Below are 25524 nucleotides of genomic sequence, written 5' to 3'. Positions count from 1 at the left end.
TCTCTCTCTCTCTCTCTGAAATATATTGGTCATAGCACCATATCATTTGTTTTGTGTCAGAGCAGGCAGCAGATTTCATCTTGGGGTTTCAGTTAAAGAATCTGGAAGTCAGGAGAAAGGAAATGAGTTTTGTAGCACTACTTGAGAAATTCATTAAAATCTAAGTCAAATCCTATTTCCTCTAAGAGTCCTTCCCCTAGTTCCCTTGGTTAGTAAACATGTTCCCCTTTGGAACTGACATATCATTCTGCTTTGTACCTCTTATGTGTGATAATCTTGTAATACCAAGTTGGTCTTATCTGCTCTACTTGACTGTAAATTGCGTGAGGGTGCATTCTTGGGAGCATGATGTAGGGATGGTCAAAAGCAGCATGGAGTCCTGGTTCCTGGCAAGATGAGGCTCCCCTGTGAGAGGTGGCCAATCCAGGGAACACGCCTTATCCAAACTTTATACTTTGCCCAGTTACTAGAACAATGTGCTATATACAGTGGGTGCTTAATATGTTGTCAGGGAAAAATGGAAAACCTGGTATTCACGTGAGTCAATAAAAAGTAAACATATATTTCCTTTTGTGCTCAAAACCCCCAGGAAATAGAGAGCTCTCCAAAAATGTCACCTAGAGTTGGCCTCTAGATTGGTACTAACTGTTCAGCAGCCACTTAACCCATAGTCTGTTTTTACACTTCTTCTTGGATACCTTTTAAACTAGACCAGGGAAAAATAAAGTGAGAAATAGAAACCACACGGTAAAGTATCCTTCCAAATAGACTGAGAAAACAGACAAGAATGAAGAAAATCATGCAATGCTCCTTTAGCCATCTCATTTTTCTCAGACACTATTCTTTTCTGAGTGTCAATGGACTCTTGACTTCAAAACTTCTGGGTATGTACTGTGGCCATATGATCAGACTGCTTCAGTCCTGGATTTTTTAGACAGTTTTTGCCAACTGTTGTTCACTGTCTTCTGTCTTTCCCAACTGATGAGCAACCCCTCAGTAGTGAGGGTTTTTGGTTTGTTTATGTTTGTTGTTGTTGTTTTGACACCACAAAAAGAGCTGCCATGTTTTTTGCGTATGGGACACGTTCCTCTTTCTTCAAGGGCTCTGGCCCATTGATGGTATAGCAGGGAAAAGGGCATGTACTGTTTAATGACTGCTTCATGCATCATTCCAAATTGCTTTCCAGAATGATCCAGAATGATCCATTCACAGTTCTACCAACAATGGATCAAAATGCCTTCCCTGCTCCCACCCCCAGCTTCTCAAACATGTCATTTTCCTTTGTTGTCATCTTTTTTTTTTAGATCTATAGGTTAAACAAGGCTGAGAACTGTGTTTAATTGTTAGTTCTGGTCTCTTACTAAATTTTAACTCTTTCTAATTGATCATAGGAGCACTTATCAAACACCTTCAATGTAATAAGCACAATGTTAGGTGCTGGGAATATAAATACAATAAATGAATAGCTCTTACAGTTGGGACTTTTAAAATTTTATAAATACAAAAATGATAACAGATAATAGGTGTGATTTTCATGGGCAAAAATAATATTCTAATTTATTCCAAAAAGCCAATCCAATTTTCAAAAGGTTATAGCTTATTTCTGCCAAGGTGGGGGGAAGTCATTCTGGTGTTATCTAGACCATCTAAATGACAAGGTCACAGAATCATATAATTTCTTAGTTGGAAGGGACTTCAGCCACTATCTAACTCAACTTATAGACAAACATAAATGTGTGCTACAACATACTCATACAGATCAACACTGAGTCTTTTGTTGAAATCCTTCAATGAAAAAGAACGAACACCCTTCTAAGTGTGGGTCCCACTTTTAGAGATCCCATTCCACTTAGACATAATTCTGTTAATAAATTTTTTTCTCTATCATCAACCACAAACCTGTAATTTCTTTATTTTCATTCAGCTGATTTGATCTCACAAAATCCTAGAGCTGGAAGACACCATAGACACCATCTGGTTGTAGCCATTCTTGTAGAAGAAAGCCCTCTACAACATGCCCTTCAAATGGCCAATCCAGCCCTTGCTTGAAGACGTGAAGTAAAAGGGGTAAGAAAATGCCATGCTCTACTTCTCAAAACAGCTTACTACAATTAGGCAAGGCTCTAATTACAAGGTAGTTTTTCCTTGCCTTAAGTTTACATCTGCCTTTCTGTACCTTCTGCCTGTCATTCTTAGTTGTGTTCTCTTATTCTCCTCAGAGCAGGTATAATCTCTCTTCAATTTATTATTTCTTTCTTATAACATATATTAAAAAAAACCTTTATTAAGTACTTACTATTGGCAAGGTATTATACAAGGGTCCATGGATACAAAACCAAATAGTCCCTCTCCTTAGGGAGTTTATATTTCTCATGACCATCTATCGAATGTTTGAAAGCAGCTATCATGTTCTCCATAAGTATACTTTTCTTCAAATGAAATAGCTCTATTTGCTTCAACTGATCTTCAAAATACATGATCTTGAAGCCCTTCAACTTCCTAGTTGTTTACATTTAAACACTCTTCAACTTACAATGGCCACCTTAAAAAAATACACATCCAGAATGTCATACTCTAAATGTTGTATAGCCACAGTCCTGAATGGTACATTCTGTCACTCCAGTGTATCACAAGGATCAGCATAGTTCTGTTTCTTAATATTTTAAAACAATGGTCAGAGTGATAATAGTTACAAGTGGATCCAAGGAGGGAGGGACAGAAGGCGAAAGAGAGAGATGTTTTATCTTCACCTCAAAATGAGAGCACACCAATCCGTTTATCAAAGCAAACAACCTTTTTCACTGCTTCCCCAACTTCTGAAACATATATATAGACCCTGCTCACACTGTCAACCAGTTAAGAAATCATGGATAAAACATGAAGAAGAAAATAGCCAAATTCATGGAATTGAAAGTAGAATGAGTCTTCTTTCATCCTCCAATGATTCAGAAGGTTTTGTGGTCTGTGCAGTTCATTTTAAAATATCCACTATCAGAATAATTTTGGGAGAAGCCATATTCCTTATTTGTCCTGAGTAAACTTATCAAACTATCTCACTTCTTTCTTGCACACCATTTAGTTTTTTTTAATGGTTCTGTTTCCAAATTCTATTAAGGATGGCTGACATCACATTAGGTTCTCTTTGCATCACTTTAGAAAACAAAGTGACAAAGACCATTGCACATGTTAGGAAAATGTTTCACTCTCATATCTAAAGTTGGCCCTGAGTTGACAGCAGGTTGTCAAAAATCTTCAAGAGGAGTTTCAGAGCCAGCTGGATTTTCATCTGTATCATGACGCAGTGTAGGGAATGGAAAAAGCTACAGCTGGTTAATCTCTAATGTAGAGTTTTCAGGAATTAAAATTCATCATTAGCAAACAAAACATAATATATCTGGACTTTCAGGGCTTAGCATAGTGCCAGGGACATGATAAATGCTAGCTGACTTTCTGACTTTCAGAGAAATGGTGATTTCTGCATGTTACTCTTCCTTGGGAGCAGCTTGAAAAATTGAAGTCACAGCTTACCCATCCTAGCAAAGGCCAGGTGACAGATACTTGAGGGAATTGTTTCCATGCAACATTTACTCAGGATTATAATGTCCATAGAATCTCTACATCTGGAAGTGTTCTCAAAACATATCTAGTCCAACTAATATATGAACAAGAATCCTTTGTACAGTATTCCTAACAAAAACTTATCTGGCTATTAAGTGTTTAAAAATGATAAATGTTTACAAAGATTTGACCATGCTTTGAGTTGTAGAGAATACAACTCAGAAAAGTAACATAGTTTAGTGTAAAGAATGTTAGATCTAGGGCTCCAGAAATCATAGTTCTATACTACATATATGCTGTGATAGAAGCAGACACACATACACACACACACACACACACACATATATAGCATGCCATGCACACACACACATACACATGGGTAGCATTTGGTAATAGTCAAAGACTGTATTGACTTCAGCATAAAAGATGCTTGCTATTTCTGGACCTAGAAACCAGGTTGCCAAAAGAAAACACCATTTGGAAAGTTCAGGGCTCATGTTTTCTCATTATATTCATGAAGAATCTCTGTTTCTCTTACCTATCCAAACCACTCAATAAAATACACTGAAAGAAAATGGCAGCCAAGTGACTTCAGTAAATATGTGATTTCCAAGGTCCCTGAGGACTCCCTCTGCATACACTTTTATGTTTCAGAACAATCCATTTTAAAGCAATTTTTGATGCTTTTTTCTTCCTGCTTCATTTTCCTATTTTTTTCAGTGTATCAGAATTGGACTTCAAGTTCTGTGGATTTCATATAATACTGTTTTATGCCACTTACTATTATTTTACTTTTGAATAATGTGATATAGGGGACAGCTCTTCAACCAACCTCCAAGAGGGGAGGACAGAATGAGAAGACAGAGTTGGAGAGACATTGTGGCATAGTGGATGTGCTGGATTCAGGGCCAAGACGGTCTAGTTTCCAGTCTTCTGGCATTTATAAACTATGTGGCCATTGGCAAGTTATCTAATTTCTCCAAGCCCTCATTTTCTCAGTTGTATAATAATAATCATGCCTCTACATGTAATACCTACCATCCTTGTAGTGAGATTCAAAAGAAGGAATGTATGTCAGTTTGTGAATCTCAAAGTGCTATATGCATTATTATTCATTAACAGTGAAATCATTGAACGAACTCACAGCCCTTATACTTCATTACTTATCCCCCTCCACATACATAATAATAAATAAATAATAATAAGATAATAATTAATAAAAATAATTGTTTTGCCTTTTTGAGGAATGTCAGGATTCCAAATATTCATGCAGATGAGTAAAAAGGCAACAGAGGCTCCTGCTAAGCCCGACTTTTGGATATCCTTGCAGGGGCCACATAAGAGATAAGAGCATATTATTACAAAATCCCCTTATTTTTTGAAAGGGGAGATGAAACCCATTTGCACAGGGTCAGACTGTGGGAGAGTAGTGGATTGTGATGCTTCAAGGTTCCAGTGTATAAATACCACACTGAAACATATATCCTTTCAGAATCCTGGCAGTCCTTTGACCCAACAGTGATAACAAATACAGCACTTTGCAGGAGAAATTGACTACAGTAACCATCTGATACTCCAGCTTTAGGTTCACGACAAAAAGGGCATGTTTGATTAGGTTCAGTATTTTTGAGTTTTGCCTCTGCTATGAACTTAGATGGAATGAGGTCATACTTGTGTACTGGCCCACTTACTATTCCACAAATTCCGTGTTCCATCTCCTACATCTGGGCCTTTGAAGAGGTTTTTCTATGTCTACAATGTACCATCTTCCCCACTGCCTCTTGGAATGGGGCCAAAGCCTCTATCTAAGGCTTATCTCAAGGGCCAGCCCCTGCGAAAAGCCTTTCCTGACCCAACCTCAGTCATTAGTGAGTGCTCTCTTCCTCCTCCAGTTATCATGCTTATATGGACATCCCACAGAATATAATGTGAGCTCCTAGGGGACTATTTTTCCTCTTTGTCTTTGTATCTGGACACCTCACATAGTACTTTGTACATGCAAGGTGTTTAAAAGAACATGTATTTTAGATTAGCTTGCATTATACTGAACTGTAGAACATGCAAAGAACTTTCATTCTGTCGGAGAGGAATAACCAAGACGCATTTGTATCATAAGGAAAGCAATTTGCAAAATTGAAAGTGCTTTACAAATATAGTTATTATTAACATTACTGTAATTATAAGTGATGTTGTGGGTTGGTGGGGGAGGTTCCCTAAAACTTGGAAGTGTGTCTACTGAAACAGCAAAAGCAAAGGCACAGACTAAACACGAGACTAAACATTTAAAATCTCATTCATGTCTTAGTATCTTAAATTTAATAATAATTCATTCAACTATAAGCTCCTTCAGAGCTGAAACTTTTCCCTGCCTTTCTTTGTACTCCCATTGCTTAGCACAGTGTCTGGCATATAGTAGGCACTTAAATGCTTTTTGCCTTAACATTTAAACCTGAAAAGAACATTAGAGATACATAAGTTCAGCCCCTTCATTTTACAGGTGAAGTACTAAAGCCCAGAGAGGTTACCATCTTGCCCAAGATCACACAGGTAGGCAGTAATTGACAGGTCCAGGATTCAAAACCAGGTCCATTGATTCTAGGGCCTTTTTCTCTGCAACACGATATGTGTGTGTGTGTGTGTGTGAGAGAGAGAGAGAGAAAGAGAGAGAGAGAGAGAGAGAGAGAGAGAGAGAGAGAGAGAGAGGGAGAGAGAGTATATTCATGGAAAGGCCTTGACTTTTCCATTTAAAATTTATAGCAAGAACATTTTATCAAAAAAAAAAAAAAACAAACCCTCCAAGATTATATAGAATATATATGTATATATAGTTAAGCTTGGCTTCTGTACATTTTGGACCAATAATGATTCACTGCTATCCATGGCCTTTTCTTCCTTTAATATATTTGGTAATTCATTCTCAATATTCCAAGGGATATACTGCATGTAACTTGCATGTAGCTGATCCCTAAGGTCAATTTCTCCTCTCTCAATGCCTTATAACTTATCTATCTGCTTATCTCCCCTAACTGCCAAAGGGAATTTATGTGTTTAGAACAAGTTCCTTGAAGAAAGGGAGAGGCATATTTTGAACATGTCCAGAATGAAAGGAATATGGAGAACCAGGAAAAACAATAAGAACTAGTCTTAGAGGCACCCCTGTCCTCTAACCCCAACTCTTCACACTAAAACTTGCCTGCTATTTTGGAGACAGCTTTTGGCGTCTTTCTCTGATACATAGCTTTGGAATATATTCGGCGTGCAGGATATCTGAATGCATTGACAATATATATCAAGGCTAGTAACTGCATTTTTTTTTTCGCAAAGCAGCAGATGCATCTACTGCTCCTCCTTAATAATGCCCAGCAATTAAATAAGAGGAAGGGGATCGGGGTGGGAGGAGTTTCTTCTGAGAGTCAGGGAGAGAAACGGGAAGAAGAATGCTTGCTCAGGCACAGTCCTCTGCCATGCCTTACTTGTGACTCCTCCAGATGACTTTCCAGCTAAGTACCAGTGCAAGTGATGCTCTTTCCAACTCGGAGTCCAGGCATCCTTCTCAGCACAAGGACGCGGGATCAAGGATGTGGAGATGGGAAGGACTTCAGAGGTCAACCCGCTTATTTGAGATGAAGAAATCAGAAGCATTTCTAAGCAAACCTAAGGCATCAGAAACGTTCACTCATTGCTCAAAGTCACACAGGTGTTAAGTGTTGAAGGCTGAATGTAGCCCTTGGTCCTTTGACTCCAGAACCAGTACTCTTTCTACTCTGCTGTGCTCAATGGAACATACCTGGCCATTTATGAGGTGAAGATCCCTCAATATCCACTAAGTGTATATCCCATTCTAGTGAGGTTATAGAACATTTTAGTTGTAATATTGGGCTGGGAAAAGGATCTGCTTTTTCTTTTCTTTTTCTCAGATTGCCCATGAACTACTTATTCTAGAACTCAATTCTTTGGTGGAGTAGTTGTCAAAGAGGCTGAATTGTACTGCTTCCTCTCCTCCGATATCTTTGCTGGGCTCTAGAGAGATAGCTAGAAGAGAGATACGAGGATTACAGATTTAGAGCCAGAAGGGACTTTAGAGATAATACAGTTCAACCAAGTGAGGAAATCAAATTCTAAAGGGCGTATACCTGGCTATACGTGTGTGTATATGTATAAGTATATGTGTGTGTGTGTGTGTGTGTGTGTGTGTTCAGTTGGCAAGTTGCAGAATCAGGATTTGAACATCGGTTCTATGACTCTAAATATATGGTCTTTGGATTTTAAATTCAGCTCTTTCCACAGTAGCAAATTACATCCCCAGGGATAAGATCAATCTAAGAAATATTTCCAGCATTTTGGGTAGACCCCTGGTTGCAAATTTAAATAGACATGGATGAGACATGAATGGCTAGAGATCTATATTTTTGGAGAGAATACCTACATCTACAGAATGTAAACTCCCTGAAGTCAGGACCTGTATGGTTGCTGTCTTTGTCTTCCCAGCATCTGCCATAGTGCCTAGTGTACATTAATATGTGCTTGTTGAATTGTACTGAGAAGGGCACAGGTCCACTGTCATACATTCATTCATTCCAAAAACATTTATTATGGGCTATTCACCAAAAGTATGTAAGCTCCCTGAGGGCAGGTATTGTTTCATTTTTGTCTTTGTATCCCCAGTGCCAAGTACTGTGTCTATTTCATTGATAAATATTTGTTGAATGAATAAATGAACTTTCTTCAAATAGAAGAGTAAGTAGGATATATTAAAAAAAATCAGTGGAACCCCAGCTTGTTACATTTTCACCTATCTCCCAGAGCCCCCTCATTTTTCCTGAGTCATCCTTTTCTTGTTTGCCACACTGATTTTCTACAGTCAACAAAATAACAACGATAATGAGGTATTACAGTTTTTAACATTATCTCCAAGTGTGATACATTTGTCATAAGTCATCATCAACTCACAAAAACCAAACTGCTGCATTTGGAAACATGAGTTGTCCTTCCAACACAATCTAGAGTAAGAGGATTGGAGGTGTGAGGGGAAGAAGGGCGGCATAAATGAAAGGCATTCTAGTGGCAACAACTACCTTGGAATTTTCCAAGAGTGGTTTTAAAAATGTACCTTCTCTATTACATTCAAATTATCTTCAATTAAGTCACTGTAGATCATACTGCTAGCCTATGTTTCTAAGTTGATAAACACATTATCTCCTGTCATTCAGTCTATACTCCTGCCAAATTGGTTTTCTAACTACTTTTTATACTCGGAATTTCATCTTCTATTTCCATGTCTTTGTACATTCTTTCCCTGATGGATGAGATGCTATGCCTCTACTCCTCCTATTTCCAAGATCCTTAGTTCTTTTCAAGGTTCAACTCAAGCACCACCTCTTATGAGAGCCCTTACTTTATTCCCCCCGATGTGTGTCTTCCCTTAAGAAACTTTCTTGTACATATTAATTTGTATATATTATGCATTTGCTTATTTATGTTGTTTCTCCTAAGTAGAATGTAAGTGCCTTGAGGGCAGGGATTATTACATTTTTCTCTTTGTATCCCCAGGACCAAAGACATTGCCTGTTACACAGCAAGTATTCAATAAATGTTTGTTGAATTGTCAAATTCTGATGAATTTTAAGTGATCTGTATCAGTTATCATTTAAAGACCTCTGAGACCCAGACCTTAGGTCCAACTTGAACTTTTCAGGGCCAGACCAAATTCTGCCATATCCCTTCACCCAACTGGGTGAATTATACATTGACTCTGAGGAATTTCCTTGAAGTTGTTCATCCAGAGTGGACTTCAATTGAACTCCATGTGTCTTTTGGCACCTTAACGCTTACCAAAGCCTACTGACAGCCCTAATGAAAAGTAAAAATACCACAGCATCCGCCCTAAAGGCTCCCGGGCTCTAGGAGGAGTCACCAGCACCAATCCCAGATACTGAGGAACATAAGACAGCATGGCTGAAGAATATTGTAATATTTCTTTTCCAGGGGCAGGAGAAGACACTCTAAACACCTTCTAGTATTTGAGCCACACTTCAAATAAGCTCTATCCAGGTACAGAAAAAAACCAACAATATTTTATTTATAACCTTATTTTAGTTTTTTTTTTAAACTACAAATTCTGGTTCTAGAGTCATTAAAAGATCATGGGATTTATAGATTCTGACATGTAAATTAATCTCTTATTTGTTTGCTTTTTTTTTTCTTTTTTCTTTTCTTTTCCACAGAAGGGTCTTCCTGGTAAATACAGAACAGGTCATTACATGAAAAATATAAGATTTTGCATTTTTTTCCTCTTTCTCTCTTATAAATCTATGTCTAATACTGCATTCCCCTGTTGGAGTATTTCATAAGGGCATGAGAAGAAGAAAAAAAAAAAAAACAGAAGAGACAAAATAGACCGAATCTCACCACTAGAATTCACCATAAAAATCCCAAAGTGTAACAGAATTCTTACAAAATTTCCTAGACCAGTTCTTTAGGGAATTGAGATCTCCTATGAAAAATATGGCAAAGAGGGAGGGAGGGCAGCAGGGGAAGGGAGGGTAAATAAATGCAGCAAAACAGGTTCTGAGGAATACACATCATTTTGTCTGCTTTAGATCACAATAGAATTTTTAATAAATAAATTTCTTTTCTTTTTTGTTTTTTTTGTAAAGACACTTTTTTTTGAAACAGTAGATTTAGCCCAGTCATTTGTGTCATTTTTTTTTATAAACCGTCTGTTGTTTTTGTTTTTTTGTTTTTTCTCTGTAACTTTTGTAAATGTTTTAGATTTGAGTCTCTTGTACATTGTCTTTTGAGTTCATTCGGATCAACAACGGTTCATGCACTGAACTGTGTATTGAGTTTATTGTGTTAACTGTTGTTGTGTGGTTGAAGGGAGATTTGTAAGAGTTATAGTGATTTAGGTGCTCATGTTCTATAGCAGGCATGGGCAAGTGGCTCTCTATGGGTGTGTCCCCTGTAATCTCATCATCCACATTAATGATCTCAACAGTCCGCGTGGGGGCGTGGTGGTTTTGTCGATGGTGCTGTTTCCTCATCTTGTAGAAGATGACCAGCATCACCGCTGCCATGAGAGTGATGGCCACAAAGCAACCAATGATAATCTTAGTGGTTTTCATCACCTCATCAATTCCCGGGATGCCATTGTTTATATCGGTCACAGGGATGGTAAATGTCTTTTCGGTTGACCTTGTGCTCTGGGGCGTAAGAGAGGTGGTCACATTGGTGGTCTCCCAGTCAATGACTGGTGTGGGCCCCACATTGTTCTCTGTGGTTCGGGCCTCGTCCTGAGAAGGTTCCATAGTCTCTACGGTGACAGTGGAAAAATACGAGAATGGGGTAGTGGTTGCTGCGGTCACATTCAGGGTGGCTGAAGCTGTGGTATTCCCGACAGAGTTACTCACCATGCATGTGTACATGCCTGTATCTTGTATAGTTACATTAGTAAAATTTAATGTGCCATCACTGAGCACAGCAATCCGGACCTTGTATGCCCCATGTGTCATGATCGTCCCATTGGGAGTAATCCAAGATACCGAGGTCAGTGAGGTGGAGGCCCGACACTTGAGCTCTGCAGCCATGCCCTCTGTGACGTTGAGGTCCGCGGGAGGTTCAACGATCACAGGAGCATAACAGGTAAAATAATTCTGGTCCAATTCCCCAATGTACCTCCCTTTCAGGTTTGAGGGTGTATTACAGCGGGCACAGCATGCAGTATTTGAGGGCGCCATGTCCTTTATCCACCAGCTGAGCCACAGAATATCACAGTTGCAGTTCCAAGGGTTGTGATGCAGATGGATCCGCTCGAGGTGATGGAGGGGCGTGAAGAGGTCGTGAGGCAGTAAGGTCAGATTATTGTGCGCCAGGTTGATCTCTACCAGTGACTGAAGGTTATCGAATGCATTCCTTTCAATCACTTGTATCTGTGACTGGATCATCCACAATTTCTGAAGGTGCATCAAACCCTGGAAAGAGCCTGGCCTAATGGCGGACAAATGATTCCCAGAAAGATCCAGCTCATCCAACTTGATGAGTGGTGTGAGGTTGGGGATTTCCCGCAGATTGCACATGGCAAGGTTCAGATACCTCAAGTTGGAGAGACCTTCAAAGGCCCCTTCTGAGATGTACGAAAGCCTCTTCAACTCTCCCAAGTCCAAGCGGCGCAAAGATGGGATTCGGTTAAAAGCATAAGAAGGGATGCTCTCGATGGGATTATTTCGCAGCCAGAGTTCCTTCAGTTTCGACAGGTATACAAAAGCCCCATTGGGGATGGTGGTCAGCCGATTGTCAAAGAGCTCCAAAGTGTTGAGGTTTGCCAAACCATTGAAGGCCCCGATTTCAATGGTACGGATGTGATTCCTGCTTAGCTGGAGGATCTCCAGGTGTCTGAGGTGTTTGAAGCTGTTTACCTTGATAATCTGAATCTGGTTCTCGTGGAGATTCAGGAGCCGCGTGTTGGTAGAGATGCCGTCAGGGACCTCTCTGAGGTTCTTCCGCACACAGATGACCTTGCTGAACTGGTTACTGCAGGAACATACAGAAGGACAGGTTTGGGCCCTCACCAGACCAGCCACCACGAGAAGTTGGAGAGCCAGGAGCACCACAAGCAGGGGGTCAAATAGGGCCCTGTTAAACCTAGGACCTATCATTATCTGCTGTGGATGTAAGATCATCTTGTTCAACATTCATAATTTATCTGGGGTTGGGCCTTCTGGAGTTCAAATAATCTGAAAAAAATGGAAACAATGAACACGTTAGATCTCTGACAAATATCCTTCTTGCAAAAATGTCATTGGCAGAGGTTTTATGTTCAGACTCTTCATTCCCAAAATGAAGAGAATAAATAACCAGTTATCCTTATGGTGAGCTATACTATTTGACATTGACTGTGAAATGTGCTCTGACCCAATCAGCACACAGCAGCAGTTCAAGTAGGACCACGAGAGAAAAGTGCAAAGAAATGGAAGACAGGAGTGATTGCACACAATACCTTAGCAGCCACCTGAAGAAATGAAGGGACCATGATATTTATCAGAAATGCCTCAATGTCATCTTAAATGTCTGGATCATTGGATTGTAGATTGAGAGCAGCAAGTCGGTTTTAGGTCATCTGCTCTAAATCCCTCCTGTTATAGATGAGGAAAATAACGCCCATGCAGAGGGAGTGGACTTTCCCAAGGGCACACAGCTAGTGATGTTCAGACCCAGATTCTCTGGTTTAAAGCCAATCTAATTTAAATTAAGACAATTCTTATTAAGTAGGTACCATGTGCCAAGCACTGTGCTTACTACACATTAGGGACACAAAGAAACAACACGAACTAGACTTGTTCTGTTTTTTTTTTTTCCAGAAGATTTTTTTTCCAACTAGGAAGCAGAAAAGAGGCAAATTCATGTTTGATTCCTAGAAAAGCTCCATTACAATCAGATGGCTCCCAAAGTGGAATGGGACCTTCGCAGGTACCAACGTTGCCTCTGGAGGCAGTGGATTCCCCCTTACTGAAAGTCTTTAGGAAGACTGGGCGATTGTTTGCTGGGGATATTGTAGAGTAAGGATTGGACTGTGTACCCAACAAGTTCCCTTGAAAATCTTGAAATTTTATGATTTTGAGTGATATTTTGCTTCAACATTGGACAGACTGGACTCAAGGTCCACCTATTATTTAAGCATCTTCTATGTGAACCCACCATTAACCCCTTTATTTTTTTCCTCATAAAAACAGCCTCTCTTTTTCTGGGAAGGAGGGTGACCCCACATGCAAATACTGACAAGTTAATATCTAATAATGAAGCCTTGGATAACATTTGCTTAACTATGATAACTGAATATAATAGCCCTGATATAAAATGAGTACCTTACAAGATAGGTCACAGGGGCTTAGATCTAGAGTTGGAAGAACTTTAGAGACTATCTATTGTTTCCTTTTAAGGATGAGATAACAAAGGCTCAGAAGAAGTTGTAATATGCACAAGGCCACATGGGTAGTGGTCCTCTGATGCCAAACCAAGCATCATTTTCACTATGGCAAACTGTTTCCTGTAACAGCAAAAAAAAGGGAGGGCAGAGGATTAAGGTAAAAGGGCAATACATTCATTAACCATCAGTTTTTAATTCCACTTGTTGGAATTATCTTCCAAGAAAAAGGTTGTTTCTCAAGTAGGCTTTGGAATCAGAGAAATTGGGCCACAACACTACATCTGATGCATACTACTTAAGTGACCCTGAGTAAGTAATTTATCCTTTCTCGGTTTCAGTCTGCACATCTATAAAATGAGGTGATTGGAGTGAATGACCTCTAGGGTGTCCTTCCAGACCTCTAGACCCAAGTTCCTATGAACCTTGTGATATGCAGTAGATATCCCACTTCCCTGTAGTCTGCTTTTATTACTAGCTGTAAGGAGCTTTCCAAACCTTGAAGCCTGATCTACTTTCAGTGATTATTATCTTTTGCCTACAATGTCCAAAACACTATAATCTTCTAAGTACTATAAGTTTCAATAGCTCCCTACTACCTGTAGGTAATTAGGCTGATAATGATCTTTTGCTTGACATTTTAGGCCTTGACAATCTAGGTCTGTTGTTCTGGAATTAATAAACCTTGCTTGCTTTCATGTCCTTTAAGTTTTAGCCCAACGTGTTCCATGTCTCATCTCTGAGCCTTTGTGCAGACTCTTCTCTAACAATGTAATACTATCCCTCCTCACCTTTACCTCTTGAAAGCCCTGCCTTCCTTGAAGAAGCTAAATATACACAAATAAGTGTGTTCAAGCATCAGGGACATTTATACTGGCAAGGTACTGTAAGGAATATGTTATCTGAAGAATGCCAGACGCATTGTTGGCACTTGGTCAGCATTACAGCCTCATCATTAGGGCGGTAATGATCAACACTAGCCCTGCTGCTATGAAATTATTATTTATAAACAGATCTCTATGCAGAGTTAGATTTAAATAGTCATTTGTTATTTCCAACTCTCAACATATTAAGCAAGGTTCTTTGTCATCACAAGGACAGAGATGAGAATAAATATGATACAAGATGGGGAAAAAAAGTAAATGACTTAAAATCACAATGTTCTGGTCTTTGTTGGTGACTTATGGCTGGAGAGGTGTTAGAAAGGATGGTTCCATTGCATTTCTGGTGCCCCATGCCCCTCCAAGACTACAGTGGGTAGGATTACTCAATTAAATCAAATTCAATGAACATTTCTTAGGCACTTATTACTAATGAGGCCTTACAAGGCAATGGGGATAAAAAAAAGACAAAACTGGAAATCTGTCTCTTTAGGAGCATACATGCATACATTCTACTAGTAGAAACAAAATGTACATACTTAACCAAAAAGATACTGATGGATCACAGGTCTAGAATATAAACAGAGGAGAGAGGGAGAGAGAAAGGAAAGGACTGTCTGGGCTTCCCCATCATCATTGACTTTTAGTATTTCCCCCTGTTGAACCACAGTGTCCTGCCTTCCTGGTGACTTTTTTTTCTTCCTTCCTTTCCAGGCTGTGGTGCATTTTCTGTCTATTGCTTTACTTCAAGGTCTCTCTGGAGTAGCGATTAATGAAATTCCCTATAAATCAACCATAAGTGAAGTCTTATGAATTACAGCTGGCTCAGAGCACATTTATAACACAGAGCAACTGAATGCATAATGAATGGATCGACTGGAGCAAACTACCCTCCCAGACAGGTTTCCCACTCTAAGTTCCAAATGGTTTCATTTGGCATCAAAATGCCACGTTACGATATATGAGTGTATAAAAATTTATTTCACATCAAAGTGAAACCCATTTAAATATATTCAATCTTCAAAATGATATTGTCAGACAATGTATACTTATGAATTTATTTTGGGAGGTTTTATATTTAACTGCTCCTACACTTAGAGTCGCTTCCCAAAGGATGCCCTGTTTTCCTCAGTACAGCTTTCTCTTTTCTTTGTCTACCAGTGTTTCTGGGACACCAATAAATGGCACATGGGCTGAAGCATAAGAAAGATATAACCAGAAGGGTCACTAACAGAATGTGTGACTGTGTAGTATCATTTCATAATTTCCTATTTATCCTGTATATAGCTTGTTTGGCATATACTTATTTGTATGCTGTCTTCCCCATTAGATTGTGCGCTCCTTGAGGGAAAGGACTATCTTTTGCCTTTTTTTGTATCCCCAGCACTTAAACATAGTAGGTACTTAATAAATGTGTATTGATTAAAATGGTTCTATGATTGTACTTCAAAGAATTCTGGGCTTGAAGTTATACAGACTGTTCAAATTATGCTTCTGAAATCTATTGGATATCTGATATTGGGTTGTCACTATGGAAGTACCTCTGAGATTAATATGTCTGTTTGCTGTCAGTTACCTTACCAGGCAGATGCAATGGACACAGAATAAACCTATTTGCTAAAAGGAGTCAATCAGTAGCCGGCAGTGAGCCAAAGTCTTGCTCACTCCCAGAAGCGTTTGCTGATGTTCTCTGGCTTACCTTGCCGAGATGTGTCCCCACCTCACTCTACCCAAAATGACCCAAACCAGCCTTGCAGTCAACTGTTCTTGCAAAACATCCTGCTTCTATGTCTACCTGTTCCTGGGAAACACTGTCCATTCTTTTTCCCAACCCCTCCCTGAACCTCCCTCTTCTGGTTTTCCAGCATAAATCTCTCCTGCCTCCCCAGGGCTGTGGGATGATTTGGACCTTGTACTAGGGGCCTCAGTACTAGTGTCTGACTTTCCCCTTAATAAAACTTTTCTGTTTTCAACTCAGAACTCCTCTGTATTTTTAGAGGTAGGCTTTGCCTGGTTGACATCATTGAATACATATGTGTCATTAACAACTTCCTAGAACTTGCCATGCATACAAATGGTGATAGGCATGGGAGGAAAAGATGAAATTCAGTCAATAATTGGGTTATTTTGCAACAAATTTGGTAGCAAAATCCTGGATGTCCTAGTTGGACATCTTGAACTGGATACCTCATAATTTAAACTCAATGTGTCAAAACTGAACTCATTATTCTCCCCTCCCAAACTCTCCTCTCTCCTAGCTTTCCTCTTACTGAGGAGGGTACCACCTTCCTCCCAGTCACCCATTCTTGGTGCGTCATCCTCAACTCCTCCCTCTCTCTCACCCCTCATACCCAATCAGTTGCCATATCCCATTTATTTTCCCTTGGCAACATCCTTCTTCTTTCCTCTGACACTCCCACCAACCTGGTTGCAGGTCTGCACTAATTCATAGCTGGACTATTTCAAGAGTTTTCTGGATGGTCTCCCTTCTCCTAAGCCTCTCCCTTCTCCAATCTAGCCCTCACTCATCCATCAAATTGATTTGACCATGGCACTACAGTATTCAATAAACTGCAGTGGCCCCCTAGTACCTCCAGAATCAAATATAAAATCCTCTCTTTGTCTTTTAGCATTTTTTTCGCAATCTGACCCCTTTCTCCATTTGTAGTGTTCTCATGTTTTACTCCCTCCACTTCCTCTGCAGTCTAGTGATAGTGGTCTCCCTATTTTTCTTCACACAAAACACTCCTCCTGAGTCAGGGAATTTCCCCTCACTGTCTCCTATGTTTCCTCATCTCTGCCTCCTGGCTTCTTTCATTGTGTCAAGTAAAGTTCCATCTTCTGCAAGAAACCTTTTCTGTTCCTTTTTAATGCTTGTGTTTTCCCTCTGTTGATCATTTTCTATTTAACCTGTATATGTCTAGTTTGTACGTTCTCTCCCTCATTAGGCTGTGAACTTCTGAGAACAAAGGCAGGTCCCTCCCTTTCTTAGCATCCCCAGAACTTAGCACAGTACCTAGCCCAGAGTAGGTACTTAATAAATGCTTGTTGATTTAACCTATTGAAATCAGTGGGGAAGACTGAATCAACAGAGGGGAAATTCTTCTTCAAGGTCATAAGGAGTCTGTTAAGACTACGGATGTGATCAATTTAAACTGGCTAGACTTGTATAGTGGATAGATGAGAGCAGGATTCACAGGTGGTTCCTGAGAGTGATCTAGAATCAATGATTCAAGGTAGGGAATAAAAACAGAGTCTAAAGATTGACTAAAAGTTCATGTAAAGCAGAGGGGAAAGATAAAGTCCCTTTTAGGAAAGGGATTATGGTAGTCAAATGTCCTCTCTGGTACCATAGCAGAAAGTCTTCAGGCCTACTTAACCAAAAGTTATGGTGGAGGGAAGTGGGGCCATAGCCATAGTATCATTCTCAGTGGCAGGGGTAGGGGGGGAGAGGAGGGGACACAGGGCAGAATGACTTTTTTACAGTTCATGAAAACCTCAGGGTCTTCTCCTCAGCCATTAAAAAATTCTGCAATGCTAACATAAGAAACCATCAAAGCTCAACACTCTCCTCTCATACTGGACCAGAAGCAGATCAATACTGCCATTACTCTTGGAATGGGTATATCAATCTACTCAACATGGTTCTAACCCCACCCCTATTATTTGTTCATTCCCCCTATTATAATATAAGCTCCTTCTGGGGAGGAACTCTCTTCCCCTCTCCTCCTTTTTTCAATTTATGTTACCTTAGAACAATTTCTTCTTCATTCATTTATTTATGACCATCCCCCTTTTATGGAGACAATCCTAGTAGAATTTAGGTTCTCTTTATGTATGGAGAAGAGGCGGTTGGATTTAAAGGTCTTCTTCCTATCTATTTGCCTCCAAAGACTTTTTTTTTTTCTGGGAGGAATAAGTTGGGACTTAGGATTCCAACAGTGTAGGGTACTCAGTCTGTTTGTTTTCTCCACAGGTGTGCTTCTGTAACTCATCAGAAATATCAATGAGTTGCTTGGGAGGCTGAGGGGCTAGGACTTGATCATATCTCACTGTTAATAAATGTCAGAATCCACATCTTCAGGGCTCCAAGGCTGGCCCCCTATTTACTACACCTTACTGTTTGTTTCTCACAATGATACAAACCAATTATCTTAAATGGTTCCTTTTTGTCAACTTCCTCCTTTTCATTTACTTCTGTTACTAAAAATAACCTTGTTTCAAGTCTAGGCTTAACAACATCCTCTATTGAATGTCTTAAAAGAAAGAAAAATCCATACTTGGCACAATAATCTTCATGTAGACCATATACAAATGACTGTTTCCATTCATTTGTTCTTTTGTTAGCGATTTTCATTGCGTATTGTGGGCAAGGCACTGTTCAATGAAGGGTTAGAGATGAAAAGATGATTAAAACATGGTCCCTGTCTTTCATATGTATGCATATATATCTATGCATACCATATGTATATTTACATGCATCATCTATATCTTTCCTTCCTAGACCTATGATTCGGATAAGGAAAAAAGCCTGGACCAAAATAGATTGGCAATTTTTTTTTTTTTTACATTTGGCAACGTAAACTATTGCTACACTTAAAACTACACTAAGACTTTTGGGACACCCTGTCTTAGAAAAATTGCCAAGAGACACTGCGAGGTTCAAAGACTTTCCCATAATGAACAATACTAAAGACACAAATAAAAAAAATGTGGAATAAAATGAACAAAACCAACAGAATAGTTTATACAAAAACAACAACATTGTAAAGACAATAATGAAATCTGTAAGAACTATGATCAATGCAATGGTCATCCACAGTGATGAAACAAACTATGTAACTCTTAACAGGGAGTAAGTTATTGGATTCAAGATGCAGCATGAAATGTATGGGTATTTTGAGCATGGTCAATTAAGGAATTTGTTTTGCTTTATTATAAACATTTTTTTACAAAGAATTTGTTCTCTCAGTCTCTCTCTGTCTCTATCTCTCACTTCCCACTTTTCTGTCCCCCCCTCCCCTTCTCCCTTTTTTCCTCCTCCTCCCCCTCTCACTCTTGCTCCCCTCCCCACATTGGGGTGATGTGGGAGAGAAAATACATTTCTGTTAATTTTAAAAAATGTTGTGTTTAATATTTCTGTTAATTAAAAAAAATACTTTAAAATGGAGAGGTCTGGGGGGAGTTACAGGTGTGTGATGTTGCATACACTTTCAGATGAGGTCCCTGTATTGTTAGTTTTGCTTAATTATTTTCCTTTGTTAGAAGAGAAATCTACCAGAGGTGGAAATAACCTGGAAATATTTGTAATGTTAAAACAAAACATATTAATAAAACCTTTTTTTAAAGTAAGGGATGGAGAAAACAAATAAACAAAAGGGTTGCCCTATCCCAGGGGTCTTATTTTATCCTGCAATCTCTCGGTAACGCAGATGAATAAACATTCACATGGCATGTATGGATACCTTCCTAAAACCAACTAAGAGCTCTGTTTCTTCTAATATTTGATTAGGGATTAGATCAATTCGATTTCCATAAGACTGCATTCAACACAATTAAAGCAAACAAGCTTTTACTAAATGCCTACTATGTGCCTTAATATACTGTGCTTGCATTATTAAACACCAATTAGGTGCTTTGCATTGTGGTAGAAGGGTAAAGATACAGAGGACAAAAGAACTAAGCAAGAGTCATTACAGGGCAAGGGTGGGTGGGTGGGTAGGCAGACAATGCGACAAGAACAGCAACAGTTATACACAAAATACCTATTACGTGTATTTAAAGTAATGGGAGAAGGGGGAGGAGGAGGCAGTGCCTATTGCTTAAGGATCCCCAGGTTAAGGTGATTTACCCCAATAGAATATAAGCTCACTGAGGGCAGAGACTGATTCATTATTGTGTTTCTCTCCCCTAGTGCTTGATGCATAGTAGGTGCTTAATACATGCTTTTTGATTGCTTGATTAATCAATGAAAGGGCCTCATGCAGGTGGTAGCACTTAAGCTGATACTAGAAGGTGGTAGAGCTGCAACTTCTTCTTAGGGAAACAGAACTACTAAAGATCAACCCTAATTCTCCCAGCCACAATCCACAGGAATACAATATTATGGTAGAGAGAAAGAAATAGGAAAAAAATATAAATAAAATACCACTATATAAACAGAAAGTCAGATCCAGAGGATCTTAAAACCCTAACTCTGAAACGCAGCCACAACTTGGCAAGGCTAAAAATAAAATTAATTTGTTTTTCTTGCTGTTTGCCTTCACATCATGCATCAAAAACAAGCATATTTCGTGGAGGGCTTTAGTGGTGCCTGCCTCCTTTTGATCAGAGTCACTTTTCCAGGTTGATTATTTATGAAGTTATGAAATATACATGGCCAACTTGTTACCTGAATTAAAGGGTAGCGTTGGGGTTTTCTGGGGCTGTTTTTGCAATGTGATGCTGGGTGCTTGTCATTCCTGCATCTCAGCATCTCTAGGTTCTTTCAAAGCTCAATTCAAGTTTCCACCTCCAAGAAGCTTTTTCTGATGTCCTCCTGTGGCTAATTCTTCTTACTCCTACAAGGGATCTCCTACGAACTGTGGACATCTTTTGTATTGACTCAGACACCTCCTAGCTGTGTGACACTGGGCAAGTCACTTAACCTCTGTTTGCCTTAATCCATAGGAGAAGGAAATAGAAAACCACTCCAGTATCTTTACCAAGAAAACCCCATGGACAATATGCTCCATGGAGTCACAAAGAGACGGGTAAGACTGAAATGACTCAATAACACATCTTTGGGGTACATATTCTTTCTGCCATAGAATGTAAGCTCCTTAAGGATCAGGGTTGCTTTTTTTTTTTTACTTTTTCTTGCATTTTTGCCCTCAGGACCTTAGTGCAATGCCTGGTACGTGACAGATGCCTAAAAAATACTTGATGGGCTGGTTGGTTAGTAGGAGGGGTGTCCTGGAGCTGATTGTTAAATTTCCAGTGTGAGCATTTACACCTCAGAAATCAGAAAAAGCAGCCAATCAAGGCTTGATATATTGTTTTGCTGATTGTCTAGTCTTAAGAAAATGATTGAGAAAATGTTAATAATGCAGATTTCAATCAAAAGTATATCATCATATAAGTATATACATGCACATACCTGCATACATACATGTGTATGCCTATATGCATATTTACAAACACATGTTCTGGAGAGCCTGTTGTTAAACTTTCACCAGCATGCTCTTGGTTAGTAGTCATGAAACACTGAAAATGGGAAATAGCTTATGATACCCTATTTCATATGTCTTGCTGAACTTTTAATACAAAAAACCTTGAGATAAAGTCTAGATTCTTGATGACCAGAAATGGAAAGATTGTTAATACTGGAGTCTAATGCAAATAGCCCTTTGCTTCCAGGTGGCTCAGTACACAAAGGGCTAGGCCTAGAGTCAGAAAGACCTGAGTTCAAACCTGGCCTCAGATATTTACTAGCTGTGACCCTGGGCAAGTTACTTAATACTGTTTGCCTCAGTTTCCTCATCTGTTAACTGAGCTGGGGAAGAAAATGGCAAACCACTCCAGCAGTTTTGACAAGAATACACCAAACGGGGTCACAACGAGTTGGACATAACTGAAAAAAAGACTGATCAACCTAATATTCAGGGCAACTTGACATTCAGGCTCCATTTTAATTCCTCAAGTGGTAGGGTACCCACAACATCATGGGACACACCATTTGATTTTTTGTGTCATTTTGATCTTTGGCAGATATGTAATATTGTGTATAAATTCCTGGACTTGGAGCCAGGAAGCCCTGGGTTCAAATCCTGACTCATATACTTATTTTCCAGTTAAGTCACTATATCACTGTCTGCCTCAGTTTACTAATCTGTAAAATGAAGACAGTAATAGCACCCTACCTCATAGAATTGCGTGGATCAAATGAGATAGCATGTGATATCGCTTCCCTTCTCCTATTCGTAAGGGTAAAAGAAAGGATAAGCGACTAAAGATACCATTGAAAATCATAGGATAAGAGATTTAGCGGGGGGAAGAATTTTCAATGGCCTGCTAATCTAACTTCTTCATTTGGCAGAAAAGGAAACTGAGGCCCATAGAGGTGATGTAACTTGCTCAAGGTAGCAGAGATAATAAGTGGCTGAGTCAAAATTCAAACCTAGGTCCTTCAAATGCAAATAGGGCACCACTCTTCTCTGTTGTGATTGCTTCCAGGGATAACATTCAGAAAATGTACAAACAGAAAAGGAAATAGACAAATCAAGGAGTAAAAGAAAAGGACAAAGGACACATAAGCCTGAATGCTACGTCATGGATCAGGTCTCACAAATCAAATCCAATTATATCAATTAAGCTCTATGTAGCAGGCACTGTCTTAAATACTGTGGAGTCAAAGAATAAGCAAAAACAGGGAGCAGCTGGCCAAGTTGGGATTTGAACCCAGGTCTTCTAACGACAAATCCAATATTCTTTCCACTACTCCTCATCCAATAGGCCTCTCTGAACCTCCAAGCACGCAAACAAAGGGATGCTTTGAAAAGGTTGGCAGTGCTGTTAATGACCTTGGGGCCCAGTGTTTCCTTTGGATTGATGACTGGCTGGGAGGAGCTGATGGTCATTAACCTCCAACTGCTCATCAATCCTGGGAAGTGCTCTGTGCCAAGGTCATCAATGCTGTTACAGGTTGAAAACCAACACACCAGCAACAACCCCCAAAAAAATCCTATGGATTTTCACTTAAGTGAGTGATGACATTTCAATTGCTACGTTCGAGGGTGCCTGAGAGAATGAATGCCTCGAATATGGCCAGTCCTATTTGTCAGATCCCTGCTAGAGGGCCTATCAAGCACTGGCCTCCCCCATCACTAATGGTCAGTACACAGGCCCGACGTCCCAGGTCAAAGGAAAATTCACAAACATTTTCGTTCTCTCAATTCAGGTTCCTCCACCCTCCATCAGTCAGTCAATTGATGAATAGATGGACGTTGAGCACCCTGACTACATGCTGCGTGATAGGAGACAGAGCAGTCAAGCTGATATGGTTGGGATGAGAAGCAATGTGGTACAGCAGGGGACCTGGGCTCAAGTCAGCCTCTCAGTGCTCTAGACGTTGTTCAGTCATTTAAGCCGTGTCAGACTCTTTGTGACCCCATTTAGGGTTTTCTTGGCAAAGATCCTGGAGTGGTTTGCCATTTTCTTCTCCAGCTAATCTTACAGATGAGGAAACTGAGGCAAATAGGGCTAAGTGACTTGCCCAGAGTCACACAGCTAGTAAGTGAATGAGGCTGGATTTGAACTCAGGAAGATGAGTCTTCCTGACTTCAGCCCCGAGGCTCTATGCACTATGGCATCATCCAGCTGCTCCAGGAAGCTCTCTAAGATGACACATTTAATAGAAAGTGCCAACCTGAACTGATAGAGGGAGTTTCCTTACCTGGTCGGGGTGTTTCTGCTCACTGTTGCTTCTTACTTCTTTGAATTCCCTGACCTAGTAGAAACACCCTTGGCTACTTAGACATTCCATATTTTAGAGGCCCTCAAGTTCTATCTAACCTTTTGAGACCTCACTTTCTTCCTGCTTTGACCTTGGACAGCTTTCTGATCCTTCAAGGTTATAGCAATCCCTTCTTAGGCCATACTACCTTCCAATCTGTTATAAACTGATTTGCCTTGGAGTCTTAAGACGTTCACTGGAAATGAGTGGAGAAGAATCCAAAAACCCCCTAATTGAGCCTGTGTTTATGAGGACTTGAGAAAGAGAAGGGGAAAAAAAATGAGGCCCATTAGTGTGATTTCTAGTCACCCTCACATAATCAGAACATAGATAACAGGAAGAGCCTCCTAATTGGGATTGGAATAGAGTTTCAAGTAACATATCAATGATGCTAAAATTGCTTAATGAAGAAACCTCACTGAGGACATGCCAAATAATAGAAATCACTGGAATCACCAATTTGCCATCTCTTGTCACCTTCCTCTTCAAACCACATCCCGAATGACTTTCTACAAAACAAACTAACCAAAAATCAACCACCTTTTCTTACCTACATGCCACAACTTCCTAGAGTATGCGATCAGTAAGTCTCTAGATTTTATACTTGTATAATATGGAAATGACATCACAGGTGGCCTAATGGGCCTTCTTACTATTCTTCACCACCAGCATTCCACGTCCCATCCTATACTGGGAATATTCTTCCTCATCCTATCTCTTTGAATATTTAGCTTTCTTCAAAGGTAAGTTCAAGTACTACCTCATTACCCTGCTACTGGTATAGCCTTCCCCTACAATGATTTCATATTTATTTTGTTCATATGTTACATATATCAATATGGGTATCTCTCTATAGTATGTAAACTAAGACTGTCCATTTCCATAATCTATATAATTGAATTGTTTATATATTTGTATAAGTATGTATTATATGTATATAATTGTTTAGCAAATGCTTCTTGATTGGTTTATTATGGTAGGTGGCACAACAGATTGATTGATGAACCTTTGGAGTTGGGAAGACCTGGGTTCAAATCCAGCCTTAGATGTTTGCTAGCTGTGTGACTCTGAGCAAGTAACTTAACCACTGTTTGCCTCATTTCCCTTATATGTAAAAGGGGGATAATAATAGTACGTGCCTCACAGGGTAGTGGTGAAGATCAAATGAGATAATACTACAATGGTCTTTGCAAAGCTCCTAAGTAATATGTTCATTTTCTTCAAATTTTCTTGTAATGTCTCTCTTTATATCTAGGTCACATATCCATTTTGACCTTATCTTGGTAAATGGTGTAAGATACTGGTCTATGCCCAATTTCTACCAGATGCTTTCCAGTTTTCCCAACAATTTTTACCAAGTAATGAATTCTTATCCCCAAAACTTGTCTTTATACTTGTCAAATACAAGGTTACTATATTTATTTGCTATTGTAAATTATATGTCTACTCCATTCCATTTAAATGCTAGCTACTGTTATTATTGCCTAAAATTATAATTATTATTTCTTCCATGGGTACCCACATTCACAGGACATTCTGCCCCATGGCTAGAACCAGAGACATACTTTGCCAAGATGATTCATTTCTTCACCTCCTCCTCAACCCACTGCAATTAAGCAACTCCATGATTAAATCAAAATAGGTTACTCCAAGGTTACAAAATCTTTCTTTAC

General features: G+C 39.5%; 1 protein-coding gene across 1 annotated transcript; it reads right to left on the bottom strand.

Moving 5' to 3' along the window:
- Positions 1 to 10291: 10291 nt before the first annotated feature.
- On the bottom strand, positions 10292 to 12248 carry LRRC4C (leucine rich repeat containing 4C). Its single transcript, XM_027837879.1, has one exon. It carries the CDS (start codon positions 12246 to 12248, stop codon positions 10326 to 10328), a length of 1923 nt encoding a protein of 640 aa, XP_027693680.1. The 3' UTR covers positions 10292 to 10325.
- Positions 12249 to 25524: the final 13276 nt, after the last annotated feature.

This window comes from Vombatus ursinus, unplaced genomic scaffold, assembly GCF_900497805.2.
Source record: "Vombatus ursinus unplaced genomic scaffold, bare-nosed wombat genome assembly UNPS02014822.1, whole genome shotgun sequence".
Lineage (NCBI taxonomy): Eukaryota > Metazoa > Chordata > Mammalia > Diprotodontia > Vombatidae > Vombatus > Vombatus ursinus.
This window is presented reverse-complemented; position numbering and strand designations above follow the sequence as displayed.

Bases quoted from the DNA above. Each gene is read 5' to 3' on its own strand.
- LRRC4C (XM_027837879.1), bottom strand. From the start codon at position 12,248: ATGTTGAACAAGATGATCTTACATCCACAGCAGATAATGATAGGTCCT.